The sequence below is a fragment of the Catharus ustulatus genome, chromosome 9 (genome assembly GCF_009819885.2).
Source record: "Catharus ustulatus isolate bCatUst1 chromosome 9, bCatUst1.pri.v2, whole genome shotgun sequence".
Lineage (NCBI taxonomy): Eukaryota > Metazoa > Chordata > Aves > Passeriformes > Turdidae > Catharus > Catharus ustulatus.
The window spans coordinates 1,273,660-1,293,824 of NC_046229.1; the positions used below are offsets into that span (position 1 = coordinate 1,273,660).

At 56.0% G+C, this 20,165-nt stretch overlaps 1 protein-coding gene across 1 annotated transcript; it reads right to left on the reverse strand.

The window, feature by feature from the left end:
- Window positions 1-469: 469 nt before the first annotated feature.
- On the reverse strand, window positions 470-19,406 carry IL23R (interleukin 23 receptor; the record flags this gene model as incomplete). The annotated part of the gene is given in 19 exon segments (XM_042779570.1): window positions 470-1,462; window positions 1,464-1,802; window positions 2,549-2,639; window positions 3,198-3,294; window positions 3,775-3,825; window positions 6,583-6,666; window positions 7,649-7,756; window positions 7,759-7,848; window positions 9,506-9,719; window positions 9,914-9,996; window positions 11,102-11,374; window positions 12,757-12,840; window positions 12,843-12,896; window positions 15,805-15,974; window positions 17,160-17,283; window positions 17,361-17,472; window positions 17,474-17,655; window positions 17,778-18,010; window positions 19,144-19,406. Coding segments are annotated over 19 exon segments (2,877 nt in total), but the record flags the coding sequence as incomplete, so codon positions are not given.
- Between the last annotated feature and the right edge of the window lie 759 nt (window positions 19,407-20,165).

The following is a 20,165-nucleotide window of genomic DNA, read 5'->3' on the forward strand; positions in this document are numbered from 1 at the left end:
CAAATAACAAAATTAATCCATTTGTGCAACAGTTGATGGAGAAATGCTCACAGTGCCTAGGAAAAACTGAGAAGAAAAAAAAAATTGGGAATATTTGTAAGTCCCAGAACAGCTGGAAATGGTTTCAGGGCTGCTGGAGGAAGGAGATTGTGCTTCATCTTCTGGGTGTCCAAAGATCCAAATTCATGCCTGATAAATCCCATTCTCCTGTGCCACATTTCCCTTCCCACAGCAAGGCTGAGATGACAAATCCCTCACCCAAAGGGAAGGATTTGGCCGGTTCAGAGGGATTTTAATTCAGCCTGGCAGGCAGTGGAGGTTTGTTCCTGCACCTGAGTGGGTTTTTATTGGGAATGGGAGGAAAATGAAATACAGAAAAGGTTCCATGTTCATGGCACCCCTGTGACACACAAATCCTTCCTGGTGTGGTGGCTGCTCAGCAGGAGCAATCAGAGGTTTCCCACATCTCTGTCAGGATGTCTGAGGGATTTTTTTATCCATTTTAGCCGCAATTGGCTCCAGGAATGAATGCTCCAAACTTTTGGGAATGGAATGCTCCAAACTTTTAGGAATGAAGTGCTCCAAAGATTTGGGAATGAAATGCTCCAAACGTTTTGGAATTAAATGCTCCACATTTTTGGGAATGAAATGCTCCAAAGATTTCAAAATGAAATGCTCCAAACTTTTTGAAATGAAGTGCTCCAGACTTTGAGGAATGAACTGCTCCAAACTTCTGGGAATGAAATACTCCAAACATTTGGGAATTAAATACTCCAAACTCTTGGGAATTAAATGCTCCAAACTTTTCAAAATGAAGGGCTCCAAACTTTTAGGAATTAAATGCTCCAAACTCTTGGGAATGAAATGCTCTGAACATTTGGGAATTAAATACTCCAAAGTTCTGGGAATTAAATACTCCAAACTTCTGGGAATTAAATACTCCAAACTTTTGGGAATGCAATGCTCCAAACCTTTAACAGGAGGACAGTGTTGAGCAGTAATTGAAGATATTGCACCCTGCAGGATTCTCCTGCCTGGCATTCCAGAAATCCAACCTTTATGGGCTTTTTTCCTTCTGCCAGTGTGAGGGAAGTTAAAATTTGGGATTGGCTGGCCCAAGCTTCCCAGGCAGGGACAGGAACCTGCAGTGGAGTTTGCAGAGGACGAAATTCCAACCCGGAGCTCCTCTCTGATTCTTCCATTGGCAATCCCAGGGAATTGCTGACACTCCAGGGGTTCATCCCCAATCCCAGCTCCTGCCAGAACAGCCCTCCCATTCTGTGTTTGTATCCACAGGCTCCCTGCTGGAGGCTCTCAGGCAGGACAGCAGCTCCTGAGGGACCAACATCTGCTCGGGGACATCGCTGGGCTCCCAGGGCTTCTCCGGGCTCCGGAATTCCTGCGCTGGGAACGCCTGGCTGCTGTTCAGGACCAGGTGGATCCTCTCCAGCAGACACTCTCTGGGCTGTCCCTGCTCCCTGCTGCTCCCACAGCTGGGGGACAGGGCTGGTGTAGTCCTGGCAGAAGATTCCCACCTCTGGTTCTGGGATTTCTGCGGGTGGATGCGCCTGGGGAAATCCGGCGGCGACGTATCCCAGAGCGTCCCTGTCACAGAGCTGGGGCTTGTAGGGGCTGAGCTGCTCCAGGGCCAGGCTGCTGGGGGCCACCACGGTCCTTGGCAGCTCTGCCACCTCTGTCCTGGCCCTGGCCTTGGTGTCCAGGCTCTGGTGCTGCTCCTGAGCCGGCACCTCCTCGATTTCGGTGACCGCGGGGTCGCCGGGGGCCAGGAACGGCTCCTGGGGAAATCAGCCTTGTCCTGGGGAAAGGGATGGCAAATTTGGTTAATGGGACAGCAGCCACCAGGGCTTGGAGCAGCCTGGCCCAGGGGATGGATGGGATGGGATGGGATGGGATGGGATGGGATGGATGGGATGGGATGGGATGGGATGGGATGGGATGGGATGGGATTGATGGGATCAATGGGATGGGATGGGATCAAGGGATGGGATTGATGGGATGGGATGGGACAGATGGGATGGGATGGGATTGATGGGATGGGATGGGATGATGGGATGGGATGGATGGGATGGGATGTGATGAGGTGATCCCAGCCCAGGGAAGCTGTGGAATATAGAGCTTGTGGGATTCAGGGTTGGAGATCTCAGCTAATCCAGGCTCACACACCTTGCAAATCCCTGGGAAATGATTCCTGAGCAGCTCCCAGGGCCTCAGAATTTAAACCTCTCCCCATCTGTGTTCCTGACAGCTCAGGAGCGAGCTCCCTTCTCCCAAGTGAAGGAATATTTCCAGAGTAAATGGTCTCAAGCCATACCAGGGGAGGTTTGGGTTGGATTTTAGGGAACATTTCTCCGTCCCATCCCTGCAGGGATTGAAACTCCCTGTGCATGTGGCACTTGGGGACAGGGGCAGTGCTGGGGATGTTTGGACTCGATGACCTCAGGGGGATTTTCCACCCTGAATAATTCTGTGATTCTGTAAAGCCAAGCTTTGATTGAGGGGAAAAGCCAGGAGAGAACTCTGCCCTCACCTGCAGTGACTTCACCACGGCGCTGTTCTCCAGGCGGGGAAAGTCCTCCAAGAGCCACTCTGGCAACAGGGACACGAGGGTGGCCTTCACCCTTCACCAAAAGGGAAAAAAAATCTGGGTGTGAACCCAATTTATTCCCAGATATTCCTCCAGCAGGGTGGAACTGGCTGGGTGGGAAGGACTCAGGAAGGACACCCAGAGTTTGAGCTGGGCTTGGAAACTCTGGGTTCCCCATTCTTTAATTTCACCAATTTCACCTTTATCTGACTTTTATTTTGTTGGTCTCTGTCTTATTACAGAGCACCAAAAAGTCCTTTCATACAATGACCTGATAAATGTGTGACATTGCCCTCAGGCTGAGCTGAAAAGGACTCTGTAGTTGGGTTTAGAAATCCCAGAAGAAATTTTATGTTTTGTCTATCCACAAAAAACAAACAAACAAAAAAAACCCAAATAAAAGCAAAACAACAAAAAAAATCAAACAAAAAAATAAACCCAAAAAAAACCCCAAAACCGAAAAAAACCCTCAAACAAAAAAACCCCAACCCCCCCCAAAAAAAAAAAAACAACCCAAAAAACCAAAAAGAAACAGGGTAAAAAATTATGAATTTGAAATAAGGAAGGACAGGTATGGAGGAGAAAGGAATACCTTTTCCTGACTGATTTTTTAAACATCACAACTGCAAAAAGAATTGACAATCCCACCATGCTGAGGCTCAGTCCCAAGAAAACTCTGGTGTCGTCATCTGCAGAGGGTGAGAGGGGGAGGTCATGCCTGGGCTGGTGATTCAGTCCCTACCATTTCCTACCCCAGCTGCCAGAATTGCTGACGTGAGTTCCTCACCCAGGGTTGGTTTTGGTTTTGGTTTAAGGGCTGTGACAGAGCCTGACCTTTACAGAGGATGTGCAAAGCAGAGATCCATCCCCCAAAGCAAAGCAAAAGCTGGGAAATGCTGACACGAGTCTGTGCTCCAAATTGAGATGGAATCAGCCTCTTGTAGAGGTTAATTTTGTATTTTCCTGCTTTTTGCACCTTCCACTTTCTATTTTAACATTGTGTTTTAGAAAGCAAAACCCAGAGCTGGCATTCTGTGGGTCCATGAGGTTTTTTTGTTGGCTCTGACCTCCCCAAAGTGCCCTGGAGCTCCCAGTTCCCCCTGCCAGGCGCTGCTGGGGTTAAACCTGGGACAAAGCCTGGCTTAGCAAGGCAGGGCTGCCCTCCTTACCCTGGGACATCTCGCTGAAGGCTCTGCCCAGGAGCTGCTCCTGAGGAGGGGCTGCAACAGAGAGGGGGAAAATTCATTGATTCATTCAGAGGAGTGAAGCCAAACCTGCCTCGGTTTGATCTCTTCAGAAAAAGAAATAACAGTGTAACGAGAAAAATTAAACTCGGTGATGGTGTAAGGAGAAAAATTAAACTCAGTGATGGTGTAACGAGAAAAATTAAACCCACTGAAGTAATGAGTGACTCCAGCTCTGGCTGGGCTCTCCACAGTGTCCCATTTCCCAATTAAATGAGGTGTTGATCAACCCCTGCCCCCATTACAGAACATCTGCCCTGCACAGAATATCTTTACATCATTACAGAACACCTCCCCTCAGCCCCCAGAACGAGGATTTGCTCCATCATTTTCCAGGTTTTCCAGAGAAGCTGTGGGTCCCTGGCAGTGCCCAAGGCCAGGAGGGACACTGGGGTGGGATGGGTGGGATCTGAATCCCTCTCAAACCCTTCTGGGATTTCCCAAAGTGCCTGATCCTCATGGGAATGAATTCCTGATTACAGTAATTTCACGAATACAAGCCGCACCAATTTGACCAAAATTTTGGTGGAAACCCGGAAGTGCGGCTAATATTCCGGGGCGGCTAATCTATTAACAAAATTCTAAAAGCTGCCAACACGGAAGTGAGAGCCCGCGGCAGCCCCAAGCCAAGCTGGAGCCCGGCCGGCCCCGGCAGAGGTGGGAAAGCCTGGCAGAGGCGGGGCCAGCAGTGTCGGGGGCGGGCGGCAGAGCCTGAGCCAGCAGGGCGGGGGAGCCCGGGAGAACTGGGGCTAGCAGTGCAGGGGAGCATGGCAGAAGCAGGAAGGCGGCGGGTGGGGCTGCCTGGCCGGGGGAAGCCCAGCAGAATCGGGGCCAGCAGCGTGGGGGAGCCCGGCGGTGCGGGGGCCTGCAGTGCCGGCCAGGGCGAGGAAACGCGGCGGCGGTGCAGACGGGAGGGGCGGCCGGCGAGCGTGGTGGCGGCGGCGGCAGCCCTGCCGGCGGGGCGAGCGAAAGCGGCGCTCGCGAAAGCGCCGCCCGGCGAGCGAAAGCGCCGCTCGCGAAAGCGCCGCCGCGAGCCGCGAACCGCGAAAGCGCCGCCGCGAAAGCGCCGCCGCGAGCCGCGAACCGCGAGCCGCGAACCGCGAGCCGCGAAAGCGCCGCCGCGAGCCGCGAAAGCGCCGCGGGGCGGGCGACAAGCGGCAGCGGGGCGGACGGCGAGCCCGGCGGCGGCAGCCCTGCCAGCCGGGCGAGCGAACGCGGCAGCGGGGCGGTGCTGACGGGAGAGGGGGGCCAGCGAGCCCGGCGGCGGCGGCGCAACCACCCGGCCAGCCCCGCCGAGCCGTGGCGCTGAGCTGGGCCACCCGGCCCGTCGGCAACCATGAGCGGGCCGAGCCTGCCTGGCCCCGCCCCGAGCCAGTAAAGCCCGCTATGCCGCGATCCTCTTACTAATTGGCCAATTTGTGAAAGCTGCGCACGGATTCTCGCGACGAACGAAAGTGCGGCTAATATTCGGGGTGCGGCTTATCTATTGACAAAGACAGCAACATTGTCGAGGCACCGGGGGTGCGGCTTATAATCCGTGCGGCTTGTATTCGTGAAACTACTGTATTTCTGTGCAGTGAGGCAAGATCTGCAGCTGAAGATCAAAGAAACATCTTTCTGCTGAAATAATCAGCCAGCTTTGATCCTGGCCAAGCAATTCCTGAGGATCCCCTGTCCTCTTTGATCCTGGCCAAGCAATTCCTGGGGTTCTCTTGTCCTCTTTGAGCCTGGCCAAGCAATTCCTGGGATCCCTTGTCCTCTTTGATCGTGGCCAAGCCATTCCTGGGATCCCTTGTCCTCTTTGATCCTGGCCAAGCAATTCCTGAGGATCTCTTGTCCTCTTTGATCCTGGCCAAGCAATTCCTGAGGATCCCTTGTCCTCTTTGGTCCTGGCCAAGCAATTCCTGAGGATCCTTTATCCTCTTTGATCCTGGCCAAGTCCAGTAATTCCCGGGGATCCCATGACCCTGACAAACATCTGGTGCCACATTTGGTGTCCCTGCCCCGGGGACAGCACCTGGAGCTAACAAAGGCACAGCCAGGAATGTCAGCTCCCATTTCCTGGGAGAATTTCCCCTCTGCAGCTCACAAGTCCCTGAGCAGCCCAGGGAACCCATCAGGGGTGGGATCAGAGCTGAGGACACGCTCAGGTGTCCCCTCAGGTGTCCCCTCAGGTGTCCCTGGCTCTGCCATCCCTTACTGGCCCTGCCCAGCCCCACCTGGCCCCTCCACCCCCCCTGCCCTGCTCCATTCAATCCCAGCCCTGCTCTCAGCCCAGGGCTCAGACCCTGCTCTGATGTCCTGGCTTGGCTCAAGCCCTTGGGCCACCCAAAGCCACCCCAGTGATGGAGAGGATGATGAGGGTGATGTTCCTTTGCAGGCTGCCTCATTTTCCCTAAAACCATTTCCAGCCCTGGAGCTGCCTGCTCCAGCTGCAGATCCCCCTTCCTCACCCACTCCAGCTGCTCTTTGCTGTATTTTGGTTGTCTGTAACATTTTTGCCCATTCTACATTTGCAACCTCGCTGTTCTGCCACAGAAAGGGACAAAACTCTGATAGAGGAAAATTAATTCAGTGCTTGGGTGTTTTGCAGCTAGAGATGGTTTTACACAAATACACCAATTAAACTCTCTATTTTCCCATCCTGCTCGGCTCATCCCGTCCCTAAACCCACGGAATGGCCCGAAGCTGAGGCTGTGGGCAGGAGCAGCAGCTTTTCCTGGGCAGGCTCACCTGGGCTGGAGCTGGGCTCGCTGATGCCATCGGGGTACACCGCGAACAGCCGCACCCGGGCCGGGGCTCCGGCCGCTGCCTCGGCTGCAAAACGCGACATTCACCCTCAAAAGGGGGGTTTGGTGTGCCCTGGGTGCTCCAGGCTGGCTCAGGGGTTTGGGACTGAGTGCTGGAAGCAGCTGGATGGGTCTGGTGCCCTTTTAATTTGTTTTATTTCCCTCCCCATCCCTCATTTCCCTGAGATTTTCACCCAGGGACCAAATCCCACTGACTCAAATCTCCAATTGCTTCCTTCCTCCTGCTTCTTCCCGAAGGGTTCTTCACAGCCCACTCCCCAAAAACAAGGGGCAGGGGCCCAAATTCCACTGGAGCTGCCTTCACAGTCTATTTTGGGTTCATATTTGGGATTTATATTCTATTTTGGGTTCATAATCTATTTGGGTTCACAGCCTATTTTGGGTTCATAATCTATTTTGGGTTCACAGTCTATTTGGGTTCATATTTGGATTTATATTCTATTTTGGTTCACAGTCTATTTTGGGTTCATATTTTGGATTTATATTCTATTTTGGGTTCATAATCTAACTTAGATTTATAGTCTGTTTTGGGTTCATAGTCTAATTTGGATTTATAGTCTATTTTGGGTTCATATTTTGGATTTATATTCTATTTTGAGTTCATAATCTGAGTTCATAGTCTATTTTGGATTTATATTCTATTTTGGGTTCATAATCTATTTTGGGTTCATATTTTGGATTTATTTCTATTTTGGGTTCATAATCTATTTTGGGTTCATATTTTGGATTTATATTCTATTTTGGGTTCATAATCTAATTTGAGTTCATGGTCTATTTTGGATTTATATTCTATTTTGGGTTCATAGTCTATTTTGGGTTCATATTTGGATTTATATTCTATTTTGGGTTCATAGTCTATTTTGGGTTCATATTTTGGATTTATATTCTATTTTGGGTTCATAATCTAATTTGGGTTCCCAGTCTATTTTGGGTTTATAACATCCTGAAGAGCTGTTCCAAGCAGAAAAGGGATTCCTGGCATGTCCTACCTTGGATGTAGGTGTGTGTTTCCTGCCGTGGGACTTTTTCCCAGGAGAATTTCTCCTCCTCCTGGCCGTGCTGGGAGCTGGAAATCCACTCCAGAATGAACCAGAGCAGGGGGTCTGGCTGTGCTGGGGGGGTTTCCACTGCACCAGGAGCGTGCTCTGGTTCTCAGGCTTCACCTCCACGGCCTCTGGTGCTGGGAATTCTGTGGAGAAAGGGGACAAGGGGCTGTCACCCCAAACTCTTCCTTGGAGACTGGGAAGGGACAGCCAAGGCCAGGAGGGATGTGGATTTCCTGGAGGTGTTTGAAAACTGAAGGGGAAACAGGAAATTATAGAATATGGTGGGTTTGTAGATAAACACACTATATATAAATCTATCTTTATGCACTTTTGTATTTAATAGAATTATTTAAGTTGGAAATGACCTTAAAGATCAAGGCCACCACTGTCCCCAAGTGCCACATCCTTGTGGCTTTTGAATCCCTCCAGGAATGGGGGCTCCACCAGGGAGCGCCAGGGCTGGAAAAGTTTTCCATTAGGAAATTTTCATTATATTCACCCTGAACCTCTTCTATCCAGCCTGAGCTGCTCCCTCTGCTCCTGTCCCTGTTCCTGTTCCCAGATCCCAAATCCCCCCGGTGTCCCCTCCTGGCAGGGACTTGTGCAGAGCCAGAAATTCCCCCTGAGCCTCCTTTTCTCCAGGCTGAGCCCCCCAGCTCCCTCAGGGATTCTCCAGCCCCTTCCCAGCTCCCTCAGGGATTCTCCAGCCCCTTCCCAGCCCCCTCAGGGATTCTCCAGCCCCTTCCCAGCTCCTCAGGGATTCTCCAGCCCCTTCCCAGCTCCCTCAGGGATTCTCCAGCCCCTTCCCAATCCCTCAGGGATTCTCCAGCCTCTCCCAGCTCTGTTCCCTGCCCTGGCCAGCTGTGCCCATCCCCAGCCAGATGCAGAACTCTGTGCTCACCAATCCCACAGCATCAGCTCAGTTTTGTCCCTGAAATGCTTCACCTGTCACTTCTTACCAGAAACATGCACGATTCTGATAAACAGCAGAGCTTACAGAGTATTTTCCACCTTATTTCTCTGCAGTTTCTTTTTAGTCATGTATTTGTCCTCAGCTTGAGTGGGACTTTCCTCCCCCATTGCTCATTCAGAGACTTTTTTCGGAGCTAGGAAAGCGTGGTTGTGGGGAAAACCACAGCCCAGGGCACAGGGAGTGTAAGGTGCTCCTAAAAGGATTTAGAAAGGATTTTTTTCCACCTTCTTTTCAGTTTGCAAGGGCCCAGCTCGGGGTGGGGGCTGGCAGAGGCTGCAGGAGCTGTGCTGGGGGCAGAGCAGCAGCCTGGCACCCTTTGCTTTGCCAGCCAACACGGGCAGGGCAAACTCATTTTTAAATTTGTTGTTGCAGTCTTAGGAGGTGAAGGGCTGAGAATTCAGAGCCTGGAGGGATCCAGGAGAGCTGGAGAGGGACTGGGGACAAGGATGGAGGGACAGGACACTGGGAATGGATTCCCAGAGGGCAGGGCTGGGTGGGATTTTGGGCAGGGATTGTTCCCTGGGAGGGTGGAAGGGGCTGGGATGGAATTCCCAGAGGAGCTGGATCCCTGTAGTGCCCAAGGCCAGGCTGGGCATTGAGGTTTGGAGCAGCCTGGGACAGTGGGAGCGGTATGAAATGAGCTTTAAGGTCTCTATCAACACAACCCGCTCCAGAATTCCACAATTCCACACCCATCCAGCTGTGGAGCATCTCCAGGGGACTCTCTGGAGGGCTTGGAGCTCCCTGCGGAGCGGGCAGGGCTGTGCCAGAGCCTTTCCCTCTCCCAATCCAGCATTTCCCGGGGATCCCTGTCCCTGCCATCCTACCTCGCCCGGCCGCAGCCCGGCTCAGGGGGATGCTGGCAGGGCTGGAGGTCCCTTTGGAGTTGCGGGCGGTGACGAGGAGGCTGCGGGCTCCCGGCGGCACCAGCACCGTGCACTCGGTGCCCGAGGTGAGGCACAGCGGCTCCGCTCCCCCGGAGCTCTCGGGGCTCACGGCATAGCCCAGGATCCTCCCGCGGGCATCCCGGGCTGCCAGCGGCTGCCAGGGCGAGATGGGCACGGGTTTGTGGGGTCTGGAACCGCCACACCCAGGCGGGACAGCTGTCCCCTGGGTTGGTGACACGTTCTCAAGGGATGGAGTTTTCCTGCCACGCTGTGGCCGAAGGGCTCCTCAGGGAGGGCGGCGCCTCCGGCTGCTCGGGGAGGAGCGGCAGAGCCCCAAAATCTCCTCACCTTGATCAAGATCGTCACCTCGCGGCTGCCGTCGGGCAGGAGCCGGCCCAGGCGCCGCCACACGGCGGGAGCGGCGGCGGGGGCTGCGACAGGAGGGGACACGGTGAGACACCGCGGGGACAGCGGGGGGCATCCCAGGGACACAAAGGGGACACGGTGAGACACCGCGGGGACAGCGGGGGGAATCCCAGGGACACAGCGGGGACACCGGGGGGCAGCCCAGGGACACTAAGGGGACAGCGGGGGGAATCCCAGGGACACCCGAGGGGACACCGGGGGACACCAGGGACACGGTGAGACACCGCGGGGACACCGGGGGGAATCCCAGGGACACCCGAGGGGACACCGGGGACACCAGGGACACCGTGAGACACCGCGGGGACACCGAGGGACACCCCAGGGACACCGTGAGACACCGGGGGCACCCAAGGGACATCCGAGGGGACACCGTGAGACACCGCGGGGACAGCGGGGGGAACCTCAGGGACACCGTGAGACACCAGGGGACACCGAGGGGACACCGAGGGGACACCGAGGAGCACCCAAGGGACATCGTGAGACACCCCAGGGACACCGTGAGACACCGGGGGGCATTCCGGCGACACCGCGGGGACACCCGAGGGTACCCCAGGGACACAGTGGGGACACCGGGGGGACACCGCGGGGGACACAGCGGGGACACCGTGAGACACCCGAGGGCACCCCAGGGACACCGTGAGACACTCGAGGACACCCAGGGACACCGTGAGACACCCCAGGGACACCCCAGGGACACCGTGAGACACCCGAGGACACCCCGGGTCCCCCCCTCCCTCCCCTCCGGGCAGCCCCTCCCGCCGGGGCTCCGCGGCCGGGAGAGGAAAGGGCGCGGACGGACAGAACCGGGGGCGCTGCTTTTTTGGGGGGAGCACCCCCGGAACCGCCGGGACGGGAGGGCAGCGCTGTCCCCGCATCCCGGGAGGGCTGAGGGCACATCCCGAGCTAACGGCTGGCACGGATGGGGGGAGCTGGCTCGGGGTGACAGCGACTTGTCGCGATTTTTCCACCCAGAGGAGCAAGAAAGCCACTAAAGATCAGTTGGAAAAACCCTCTGAGAACATCGAGCCCAGATCTGTCAAGGCCACCGTGTCCCCAAGCGCCACCTCCCCAGAGCAGCTGTGCGACAAACGCCACACGCGGTGTCCCCACCTGCCTCGGGGGTGCTGTAGGTGAGGGGGGGGCTCCAGGCGCTCCAGGGGCTGCGGGCGCTGCCGAGCCGGCACCGCACCTGGAACACGAACTCGGTGTCGCTCTGCAGCTCGTGCTGCCAGCGGGGACCGTCCTGTGTCGCGGTGTCGCACGGCTCCACCTGCAGGGACAGCGGGGCTGGGGGAGCGGCACCCGGCGGGTCCCCACTGCCACCTCCTGGCACGGGACAGGGGTGACATTGTCCCCTCCAGTGCCACCCCGCGGGGCACAGCGCTGGGTTCTGTCACCGAGGGGGTTTTGGGGCTCCTGTGGCAGCGGGGACACAGCCAGCACTCGGGGATGTCCCCAAGGGGCACAGCTGGGACACAGCCAGCGCTCAGGGATGTCCCCAAAGGACACAGCCAGCACTCAGGGATGTCCCCAAAGGACACAGCCAGCACTCAGGGATGTCCCCAAAGGGCACAGCTGGGACACAGCCAGCGCTCAGGGATGTCCCCAAAGGACACAGCCGGACCCTGGCAGCGCTCAGGGATGTCCCCAAAGGGCACAGCGGGGACACAGCCAGCACCCAGGATGTCCCCAAAGGGCACAACTGGGACACAGCCAGCACTCAGGGATGTCCCCAAAGGGCTCAGTGGGGACACAGCCAGCACTCAGGGATGTCCCCAAAGGGCTCAGCTGGGACACAGCCAGCACTCAGGGATGTCCCCAAAGGGCACAGCGGGGACAAAGCCAGCATTCAGGATGTCCCCAAAGGGCTCAGCTGGGACCCGCAGCGCTCAGGGATGTCCCCAAAGGTCACAGATGGGACCTGGCAGCACTCAGGGATGTCCCCAAAGGGCTCAGCTGGGACACAGCCAGCACTCAGGGATGTCCCCAAAGGGCACAGCGGGGACAAAGCCAGCATTCAGGATGTCCCCAAAGGGCTCAGCTGGGACCCGGCAGCGCTCAGGGATGTCCCCAAAGGTCACAGATGGGACCTGGCAGCACTCAGGGATGTCCCCAAAGGGCTCAGTGGGGACACAGCCAGCACTCAGGGATGTCCCCAAAGGGCTCAGCTGGGACACAGCCAGCACTCAGGATGTCCCCAAAGGGCACAGCTGGGACACAGTCAGCGCTCAGGGATGTCCCCAAAGGACACAGCTGGGATCTGGCAGCACTCAGGGATGTCCCCAAAGGTCACAGATGGGACACAGCCAGAGCTCAGGATGTCCCCAAAGGGCACAGCTGGGACCCTGGCAGCACTCAGGGATGTCCCCAAAGGGCACAGCTGGGACCTGCCAGCAGTCAGGGATGTCCCCAAAGGGCTCAGCCGGAGCTGTCCCGGTGTGGTTTTGTGTGGGATGTGCACTGAGAATCCCAGAGGATTTTGTGCTTTGTCCTTACAGAGCCTTTGGAAATATTTGGAATATTTGGAATTTGGTCTTTTAGAAGCAGGGCTAACCCTGCCCACGAGGCCAGCTGCTCTCTCAGATGGTGTCACCTCTCCTTTCCCCCGAGTGGGACCTGCCAGGGGTGCCATTCCCAGCAGCACCGGAGTTTTGGATGAGCCCAAACATTCCCATTGCCCACGGGGGGCTCCAGCAGGAGCAGGACTCGTGTCCCTTCAGCAGGGACATGTGGGGAGGTCTGGGGGTCCTGGGGGTCTCACGTGCCACGCTGGGTGTCCGTGGCTCTGTGCCTCTCCTGGCACTGCACGTTCTGCAGCCGGCTCCGGCTCCTCCAGCGCGTGGTGGTGATGGGGGGGACGACTCCGAGGTGTCAGCGCCGATGGCCACGGGCAGGGCGGGGACAACTGTGGGGACAGACAGGGAGGGGTGGGGCTGTCCCTGTGCCCAGGGGTGTCCCCAGAGTGACACTGCAGGGCAGGGCAGGGGGCAGGCACAGCCCCAGCACGGTGTGGGCAGAGAGAGATGGAGAGATGAGGGATGGATGATGGATGGATGGATGATGATGGATGGATGGATGGATGGATGATGGATGGATGGATGGATGATGGATGGATGATGGATGGATGGATGGATGGATGATGGATGGATGATGGATGGATGATGGATGATGGATGGATGGATGATGGATGGATGGATGATGGATGGATGATGATGGATGGATGGATGGATGGATGGATGGATGGATGGATGATGGATGATGGATGGATGGATGGATGGATGGATGATGGATGGATGATGGATGATGGATGGATGGATGATGGATGGATGATGGATGGATGATGGATGATGGATGGATGGATGATGGATGGATGATGGATGATGGATGATGGATGGATGGATGGATGGATGATGATGGATGGATAATGGATGATGTGATGGATGGATGATGGATGGATGGATGATGGATGGATGGATGGATGGATGATGGATGGATGATGGATGGATGATGGATGATGGATGGTGGATGGATGATGGATGGATGATGGATGATGGATGATGGATGGATGGATGGATGGATGGATGGATGGATGATGGATGATGGATGGATGGATGATGGATGGATGGATGGATGGATGATGGATGGATGGATGATGGATGGATGATGGATGGATGATGGATGATGGACGATGGATGGACGGATGGATGATGGATGGATGATGGATGGATGGATGGATGGATGATGGATGGATGGATGGATGGATGGATGATGGATGGATGATGGATGGATGGATGATGGATGGATGGATGGATGGATGGATGATGGATGGATGATGATGGATGGATGGATGATGGATGATGGATGGATGATGGATGATGGATGGATGATGGATGGATGATGGACGATGGATGGATGATGGATGATGGATGATGGATGATGGATGGATGGATGATGGATGATGGATGATGGATGGATGGATGATGGATGGATGATGGATGGATGGATGGATGATGGATGGATGATGGATGATGGATGATGGATGGATGATGGATGGATGGATGGATGATGATGGATGGGATGATGATGGATGGATGGATGATGATGGATGGATGGATGGATGGATGATGATGGATGGATGGATGGATGATGGATGGATGATGGATGGATGGATGATGGATGATGGATGGATGGATGGATGATGGATGGATGGATGATGGATGATGGATGGATGGATGGATGGATGGATGATGGATGATGGATGGATGATGGATGGATGATGGGATGGGATGGATGATGGATGATGGATGGATGGATGATGGATGATGGATGATGGATGGATGATGATGGATGGATGATGGATGGATGGATGGATGATGGATGATGATGGATGATGGATGATGGATGGATGATGGATGGATGGATGATGGATGGATGATGGATGGATGATGGATGATGGATGGATGGATGGATGATGGATGATGGATGGATGGATAGATGGATGATGGATGGATGATGGATGGATGGATGATGGATGGATGGATGGATGATGGATGGATGGATGGATGGATGATGGATGGATGATGGATGGATGGATGGATGATGGATGGATGGATGGATGGATGATGGATGGATGATGGATGGATGGATGGATGATGGATGGATGGATGGATGGATGATGGATGGATGATGGATGGATGATGATGGATGGATGGATGGATGATGAATGGATGATGGATGATGATGGATGATGGATGGATGATGGATGGATGATGGATGGATGGATGGATGATGAATGGATGGATGGATGATGGATGATGGATGATGGATGGATGGATGATGGATGGATGATGGATGATGGATGGATGATGGATGGATGGATGGATGGATGGATGGATGGATGATGGATGGATAATGGATGATGGATGATGGATGGATGATGGATGGATGGATGGATGATGGATGGATGGATGGATGGATGATGGATGATGGATGGATGGATGGATGATGGATGGATGGATGGATGATGGATGGATGATGGATGATGGATGGATGGATGATGGATGGATGATGGATGGATGATGGATGATGGATGGTGGATGGATGATGGATGGATGATGGATGATGGATGATGGATGGATGGATGGATGGATGGATGGATGGATGATGGATGATGGATGGATGGATGATGGATGGATGGATGGATGGATGATGGATGGATGGATGATGGATGGATGATGGATGATGGATGGATGATGGATGGATGATGGATGATGGACGATGGATGGACGGATGGATGATGGATGGATGATGGATGGATGGATGGATGGATGATGGATGGATGGATGGATGGATGATGGATGATGGATGGATGGATGGATGGATGGATGATGGATGGATGATGGATGGATGGATGGATGATGGGATGATGGATGGATGATGGATGGATGGATGGATGATGGATGGATGATGGACGATGGATGGACGGATGGATGATGGATGATGGATGGATGATGGATGATGGATGGATGATGGATGGATGATGGATGGATGGATGGATGATGAATGGATGGATGGATGATGGATGATGGATGATGGATGGATGATGGATGGATGATGGATGATGGATGGATGATGGATGATGGATGGATGGATGATGGATGGATGATGGATGGATGGATGGATGATGGATGATGGATGGATGGATGATGGATGAATGGATGGATGATGGATGAAGGATGGATGATGGATGGATGATGGATGAGCGATGATGGATGAGGGATGAGGGTGGATGGACACACAGACACAGGACGTACCGATCTCCTGCAGGCTGAGGAGCTGTGGGGCCGAGCGGGCGGTGCCCAGCGTGTTGTTGGCCTGCACCCACACCGAGTAGTGGCTCTCGTTGTGCAGCTCTCTCAGCAGCACAGGTGAGCCTGCAGGGAAGCTCTTTTCTTCCTCATCCTCCTCATCCTGTGCCACCACCCTGGAAGCAGAAGGCAGCTCTGTCCCAGTGCCCATCCCAGCACCACACACCTGAGGTGTCACAGCTCCTGAGCAGGGCGTGGTCACCCCCAAACCCAGAGCTTGTCACCCCTGAAGCAAACGGGGAAGTCATTCCCTTCCCTGCCCTGCTGCTGCCCATTTGGGAACTCCTTCCTTCCCTTCTGGCTGCACAGCCTGACCCCAAGCAAATTTCAGCAGAAAAATGGGATTCCATGTGATGGGATTTGATGTCTTTAAAATTGAGTCAGGGTGTCTGAAAGGCTGCCAGGTGGTGCCGTGGGGATTTCAGTGGCAGGGAATATCCTGGGATGGGTGTGAACATGCCAGGTGGTGCCATGGGGACCTTGGTGACAAGGGAGCATCCCAGGGTGGCACTGTGGCACACCATGCAGCAGCCAGCACCTCTGCTTCAGCTTCAAGCTGCACTTTTGGTTTTGGGATTTGGGCAGCGTTAGCTTCACCCCCTCTTTCCCCTGGAGCTGCTACTCGGCTGGGGCAGGGCACGCTGAGCGTGACAGCCGGGGCTGCACCCTGCAGGGCCCAGGTGACAAAACGTGAGCTGCAGGAAGTGGAACTGGGGCACGGCAGCTCTGCTGTCACTGGGGCTGTCACCTGGGGCTGTCACTGGGAATGTCACCGGGGGCTGTCACCGGGAATGTCACCGGGAATGATACCCGGGAATGCCACCCGGAGCTGTCACCGGGGCTACCCCCCGGAGCTGCCACCCGGGAATGTGACTGGGGCTGTCACCGGGGGCTGTCACCCGGGGCTGTCACCCGGGAATGCCACCCGGGAATGCCACCCGGGGCTGTCACCGGGGGCTGTCACCGGGGGCTGTCACCCGGGGCTGTCACCCGGGAATGCCACCCGGGAATGTCACCCGGGTCTGTCACCCGGGAATGCCACCCGGGAGCTGCCACCCGGGAATGTCACCCGGGAATGCCACCCGGGAATGTCACCGGGAGCTGCCACCCGGTAATGCCACCCGGGGCTGTCACCGGGGGCTGTCACCCGGGGCTGTCACCCGGGAATGCCACCCGGGAATGTCACCCGGGGCTGTCACCGGGAATGTCACCGGGAGCTGCCACCCGGCAATGCCACCCGGGAATGCCACCCGGGAATGCCACCCGGGGGTGCCACCCCATCCCCAGGGTCCCACGCTCACCTGCGCAGGTGCAGGCTGTGCCGGGTGGGCAGCTGCGTGTCCCGTCCCGTGTCCCAGGCGCACTCCAGGCGCTCCGAGCCCTCGGCGATGGCGCAGCTCAGGTTCCCGGGGGGGTCCGGGGGGTCTGCGGGGGCGAGGCCGGCTCAGGGCACGGCAGGAGCAGACCCGGAATGCTCGGGGGTGATCGCAGGGGGTACTCACAGCCCGCCCGGAGCTCGGAGCCGCACACCAGGCTGTGGCTCAGGCTGCCGGAGCAGCGGGAGAAGCAGCTCACGGTGGCCAAGGGCATCCGAAAATCGCGCAGGAGGAGGCGCCACGGCGCTGCCGGGCAGGGGCTGCTCGGTGCCCTCAGCCCGGCTGTAGTTGAGGAGGATGAGGAGCTGGGCCGAAGGGCAGCTCAGCGTGGCCTGGCAGCCGATGGAGATGTCGGAACCCATCCGAACCACGGCCGCGGGCTCGATCCACACGCGCCCCTTGCACTCGATGCTCGCAGCGCCTGTGCCAAAGCGGGAGGGCTCCGGGGTGTTCCAGCGGGGCAGGGGGGGGCCGGGGGGCTGCAGGGAGATGCTTTGCCCTTTGGGGTGCAGCAGCGAGGGGGTCACACCCCGCCCTGCTCACCTCGAACCCCACGGGGTGTGGATAAACGCAGGGTCACGGGTGATGCTGGGCAGAAATCATTTTTCCATGGTCCAAAGCCAGGCTGGACAGGGTTTGGAGCAGCCTGGGACAGTGGAAAGTGTCCCTGCCCAGGGCTGGGCGAGCTCTCAGGTCTCTCCCAGCCCAAATTTGGGGCTGGGCTGAACCCCCCACCTGCAGCATCGCCCCGGCCCCGCTGACTCATCCCGTCCCACCGATTTTAGATTTTTCTCTAATGTTCAAACGGCTGCAGGGAAATAACCTGCGCTCTCGAGAGCTCTGATCCCCAAGATTAGGGCGGCGGGGGCGCTGCCCTGCGCTATCAGATGGAGCTGAGCAGCAGCCCCGGCTCTCAGGCGCTATCGGCTCCATCTGGCCTTCCTGGAAAGGGCAGGGCTGTGCCACGGCACAGCTCAGGGCTCAGCGCCGGGGCTGCAGGAGCCTGGAAATGGAAATTTATCTGGGAGTTTGGGAAAGGGTCCTGGGAGTTTGGGAAAGGGTCCTGGGAGTCTGGGAAAGGGTCCTGGGAGTCTGGAAATTTATCTGGGAGTCTGGAAATGGCTTTGGGAGTCTGGAAATTTATCTGGGAGTCTGGGAAATGGTCCTGGGAGTCTGGAAATGGTCCTGAGAGTCTGGAAATTTATCTGGGAGTCTGGAAAATGCTCTGGGAGTCTGGAAATGGTCCTGGGAGCCTGGAAATGGCACTGAGGGTCAGGAAATTTATCTGTGAGTCTGGAAAATGGCTCTGGGAGTCTGGAAATTTATCTGAGAGCCTGAAAATGGTCCCAGGAGTCTGGAAATGGTCCCGGGAGCCTGGAAAATGGTCTTGGGAGTCTGGGAATGGTCCTGGGAGCCTGGAAATGGCTTTGGGAGTCTGGAATGGCTCCCAGAGTTTGGAAATTTATCTTGGAGTCTGAAAATGGTCCTGGGAGCCTGGAAAATGATCTGGGAGTCTGAAAATTTATCTGGGAGCCTGAAAATTTATCTGGGAGCTTGGAAATGGCACCAGGAGTCTGGAAATGGTCTTGGGAGTCTGGAAATTTATCTGGGAGCCTGGAAATGGCTCTGGGAGCCTGGAAATAGTCCTGTGAGCCTGGGAATTTATCTGGGAGTCTGGAAATGGCTCCAAGAGCCTGGAAATGGCTCTGGGAGCCTGGAAATGGCCCCACTCCAAGGAGAGGAGGGGGAAGGAGCTGCAGGACATGGGACCCCCTCTCCCTGCAAGGCTCCTCTCACACCCCACAGCTCTGCAGCTGTCCCATCGCAGGGGCAGGGCGTGGCTCGGGTGGCCCTGTGGTGGCACTGTGGTGGCACTGTGGTGGCCCTGTGGTGGCCCTGTCGCTGTCACTCACCTGGGCAGAGGCAGCAGAGCAGGACAGGCAGCACCAAAGCCTTGCTGGACCCAGCCATGGCCTGGATTGCTGCCCACACCTGGCATAGTCTGAGGGAGAAAAAATGGAAAAAATCCTCCTGGGAGGCAGCTCCAGCACGGCCAGGAGGGGACAAGGCAAGGTGGGGTGGTGGCAGGGAAATGTGAGCAGCCCTGCCGTGGGGAGGGTGGGTTTGGGGGTCAGGGGGATCCCACAGGGACAGCAGAGGGGGGGACACTCTGGAATGAGCCCACCTGAGGATCAGGAGCAGCTGAGGAGGGTGGAAAAGCTGAGGGAGCTGCTCAGGATGGAGAGGGGGGTAAATCCTTGGGAATGGATGTCTGGTGTGGGGGAGTGAAGGTGAGGGAGCCAAAATCCTCCTCTGGCCCAGGGTCAGGACTGGAGGCAGCAGCTCCCATTGGAAATCAGGAATTTCCAGCTAAACGTGAGAAAAAGCTCTTTAAGGGTGGCCAGAGCGGCTTGTCCTGCACTCTCCATCCCTGGGGAAGCTCAGAATGGTTTCATGGGATAGAAAATCCCTGTTTCACTAAAATCTCCCCGAGCAATGGCTCTTCCCAGCCCCAAAATCCCAGAGCAGGCTTTCCCACCTGTCCCCAAGGAATCACCCCTCGTGCCAGCACCCCACAGGTCTTTACATTTTTCCTGCCCCCTTTTTCTCTCCCCAGAGCCCCTCTGGAAGAATTCCCACAATTCAAACCTGGACTCAGCAGCCTCGTGGGGCTCAGACCGTGGGGCTGGAAGGGTTTTACGGCACCAAGGCACAGATTGGTGAGGAAATTCAGCTCCCCCCGAGGCTGGGGGGGCTCCAGCATCCCCACAGGGCTGGGGGGTGGGCACAGGGCAGATCTGAGCCAGCCCTGGCACCCCCATTGAACACCCAGCCCAGCCCATCCCCTCCCTGTGCAATACCTGCTGTCAGGAATGGCAAATTTCCCTGGAGGGAGGCCAGAATCCACAGGAAAAGCTCCAAAACGCTGCT